Source organism: Priapulus caudatus, unplaced genomic scaffold, assembly GCF_000485595.1.
Source record: "Priapulus caudatus unplaced genomic scaffold, Priapulus_caudatus-5.0.1 Scaffold302, whole genome shotgun sequence".
Classification (NCBI taxonomy): domain Eukaryota; kingdom Metazoa; phylum Priapulida; class Priapulimorpha; order Priapulimorphida; family Priapulidae; genus Priapulus; species Priapulus caudatus.
The window spans coordinates 305,372-308,927 of NW_014577363.1; the positions used below are offsets into that span (position 1 = coordinate 305,372).

Sequence of the window (3,556 nt, forward strand, 5' to 3'; positions counted from 1 at the left end):
TAGCTTAAAGGAGGAAAGCAAGGGAAAGGCGGTTAAAAGGTGATGTGAGGAGGTTAAGGTGAAATGGTGAAGCGTAGTTGGTGAGGTGGCATTAAAGCACGAGAAATTGGATTTGGGGATTAGTAGAAAGAATAAGCATGAAATTGTCTGCAGTAAGTAAAGTGCTATTCAAAGTTTAACGATATTTCAAGTGGGATGCCAATAGGAAGCAGTGCAAAGTTGAAAGAATGGATGTTCAGGCCTGGCTACCTGAGGCACACATCACAGCACAACTGGAGTTGGTAAAAAATACAAGCACGAGGAGGCAATAAAGGTTCTATATAAAAGAAAAAAAAGTGCGATAGATATTGCATTGAACAATTGCAAAATGTAGAAACGTTTTTTTGCAGGGCGGATAGTAGAGGGATGGTTTCTATCATGGGCGAGTAAGAAATAGCAGTAAAGAAGCAGTGTCTGTGTGTAGTGGGATTAATAAGAAAAAAAGTGCCAGGAATTAACAGGCGGAGAAGGTGCAACTGAGTGCACGAGGTTGGACAAGCCCGTAAGAGAGAGGCGATCAGGTTTGAGGCCTTAAAAGAAGCTGGAGGAAGGTGTGGTTGTCGGCCCCTACTGGCACCATCGAAAGCTCGTGTTTTACTTCCAATTGAAATGGCTATCACGAAGGTCAAAGAATCAAGAGCTGCAAGCAGATGTTGTTCAAGCAATTTCGCATTAAATGTCACGACCGAGTTGAAGTTACCGACAGTTAGATAATGTAAAATTACATTAAAAATGTTCGAGAATTGGTTGATATAGATAGAGTTGGAGAATAATGACTTTTAAAAATTAATACATAGACACTGCATTGGTTGAAACGTAATCTTAAATCAGTTTGCGAATTTTAAAAGTACAGCTCAATTAGGGGATGAGAGATTGTGCAAGAACGAGTTTGATACTTTAGTGCGCTAGGTTGTACCAGGAGGGCAGCACGGTCAAGCGAGTCCTAGCAAGCGTTTGGATGAATTGTATAGATCGGATATCACTCGCTGGCAAGAAGGGCGATAAGATGAAGCCACGTGAAGCTGGAAAAGCTAAAGAACCGGCTTCCAGCAAGCTGGAAGTCCAGGTCCTGCACATAACTATTGCATGTTTTTCAGTCCACTTCATTGACAACTTTTGGCTATATTCCTCTGGGGAATTAACCTAAATAATTGTTTAACTATCGCACCTATCTTTCCTGTTGTCTGTTACATCTCCTACTGTCGTGTTGTACTGTTCATATGATTCTCCGCTACTGTCTGTTTGCCCTGTTTCATCAGAAACCTCTAAACTGTCTGTTTTGTCTGTTCATCTTCCAACTGTCTGTTGTCTGTTTATGTCCATCATCTGTGACTGTACCCATGAGTGCATGGGATCCGCATTCATTGCATGCGGATCAGTGAGGAGTCCTGCCATGTGTGTTTCCAGGCAGCTAACAACGCACGTTGTCTCTACTCGTTGTATAGTTACCAGCAGGAGAAGAGGCAAGGCGGGCTGGTGCTGGGGCAGGCACGAGAGCGGGTGGACACGCTGACCACACAGCTGCAGCTGGTCAGCGAAGAGCGGCTGAAGCGGCCGCTGGACAGAACAATACCCTGCAACAGCCGCCGCGCCTCCCGAGGAATACGGTTAAGGCGCACAGGCGCCGCCCGGAAGATGACCCACCAGTGTGAGTTCATTGTTTCCACCGACCGTTGTGTCAGCGCTGGTGCGCTGCATTCGGCCCGATTATTTATTTAAATTATTATTTTTATTATTTTTGTATTATTTATTTATCTATTCCTACAATTTCAGTGGAATTAAATATTTCTGGTCTACAAGAAATCATTCTGGTCTGTAGAATATTCTGTTGCTTCCGAGTAAGTACGAACGTGGCATGTGTACAACTACGTGTAGCTAGTTGATTGTGCTATTTACTTATTACAGGTGGCTGCAGCTGAGGAGAAGTACGAGATGAAAGTGAGTGAGACGGATGCTAGGGTGCAGGCTATGGAGGAGTCACACCGCGGGGCACTGGCTGAGCTGAGGAGCATGCTTACCGCTCAGCAGAGAATGTCCGTCAGGTATTTACCGGATGGAAGTTCAAATGCTATTGTTTCACAGTCGCTGTCGATATGATAACGGTTGATACTTGATAGAGTTGAACCATATTTGCGGCAGAATGTCATCCCTCACGATGCCGTGTCTTTACCGTAGGTGGAAAGAGGAAGTGCAACTTGTTAGTACCAAATTTGAGAGAGCACTACTAGAAAAAAGGGCAGAGCTGAAGAGAAGTGAACAGAGGTGCCAAGAACTGATGGATCTCCTGCAAGAGGCCAGGCAAAAAGGTGTCGAGGTAGGAATGTAATAATATCATTTTCCCTTTGTGATATACGGGATTTTCTGAGCATTTCATTTCACGTTAATTTGAGCATTTAGCAAGGCATTTATTGTTGCTATTTGCTAACAAATATTCCAGAGTGAAAGGTTGATGTCCGAGTATGCTGTCAATATACAGCGCTCAGAACAACGAGTGAGAGAAGCTGATGCCAAAACAGTTACTGCCTCAGTGAAGCTTTCTCAGGCACTTAATAGACAGCGCCATCTGGAGGATGAAATTCACGAACAAACTCAGCAACAGAGAGAATTGCAATTTAGGTATACTAACCAATAATATTGTAAATAATTGTGTAATTAATAAAAAAAAATGTGTAAAAATATTGTGAAATTTCTATTTTATACATTATTACATTACCACGTCATTACATCGTTAGCAAGTATCAATTACCAGTTGCTCAATGTTTCTGTAGGAGTGTGGGTTCACTTAGGATGGGAGATATCTCAGCTAATCACTGAGGCAGTCTTGACATGAGTAATAAAAAGGATTCACTCTATGATAACATGGACAATATGAAGTAAGCAGTAACACCATTTTAATTTAGTAAAACGTGTTTAATTGAATGTAAACATAACAATTAACGCAAAAATAAATAAATAAATAATCACTTAGTAGTGTAAATAAATTATGGTAATACTTTTTAGCTGCTAATATAAATAAATTATGGTAATACTTTTTAGCTGCTAATATAAATAAATTATGGTAATACATTTTAGCTGCTAACATATATAAATTATGGTAATACATTTTAGCTGCTAATATAAATAAATTATTGTAATACAATTTTAGCTGCTAATATAAATAAATTACGGTAATACTTTTTAGCTGCTAATATAAATAAATTATGGCAATACATTTTAGCTGCTAAAATAAATAATTTATGGTAATACTTTTTAGCTGCTAATATAAATCAATTATTGTAATTCATTTTAGCTGCTAACATAAATAAATTATGGTAATACATTTTGCCTGCTAAAAATAAATAATTTATGGTAATACTTTTTAGCTGCTAATATAAATAAATTATTGTAATACATTTTCTCTGCCAATATAAATAAATTATGGTAATACATTTTGCCTGCTAAAAATAAATAATTTATGGTAATACTTTTTAGCTGCTAATATAAATCAATTATTTTAACTCATTTTAGCTGCTAATAT

At 38.7% G+C, this 3,556-nt stretch overlaps 1 protein-coding gene across 1 annotated transcript in view; it reads left to right on the plus strand.

The window, feature by feature from the left end:
- Window positions 1–2,930, plus strand: part of LOC106808752 (sodium channel and clathrin linker 1-like) — a 14,897-nt gene extending 11,967 nt beyond the window's left edge. Inside the window, exons 11-14 of the mRNA XM_014811596.1 lie at window positions 1,945–2,081; window positions 2,215–2,353; window positions 2,477–2,655; window positions 2,808–2,930. Coding sequence (XP_014667082.1) covers window positions 1,945–2,081; window positions 2,215–2,353; window positions 2,477–2,655; window positions 2,808–2,853 — 501 coding nt within the window. The 3' untranslated portion in view covers window positions 2,854–2,930. The remainder of the gene's footprint in view (window positions 1–1,944; window positions 2,082–2,214; window positions 2,354–2,476; window positions 2,656–2,807) is intronic.
- The last annotated feature ends 626 nt before the right edge of the window (window positions 2,931–3,556 follow it).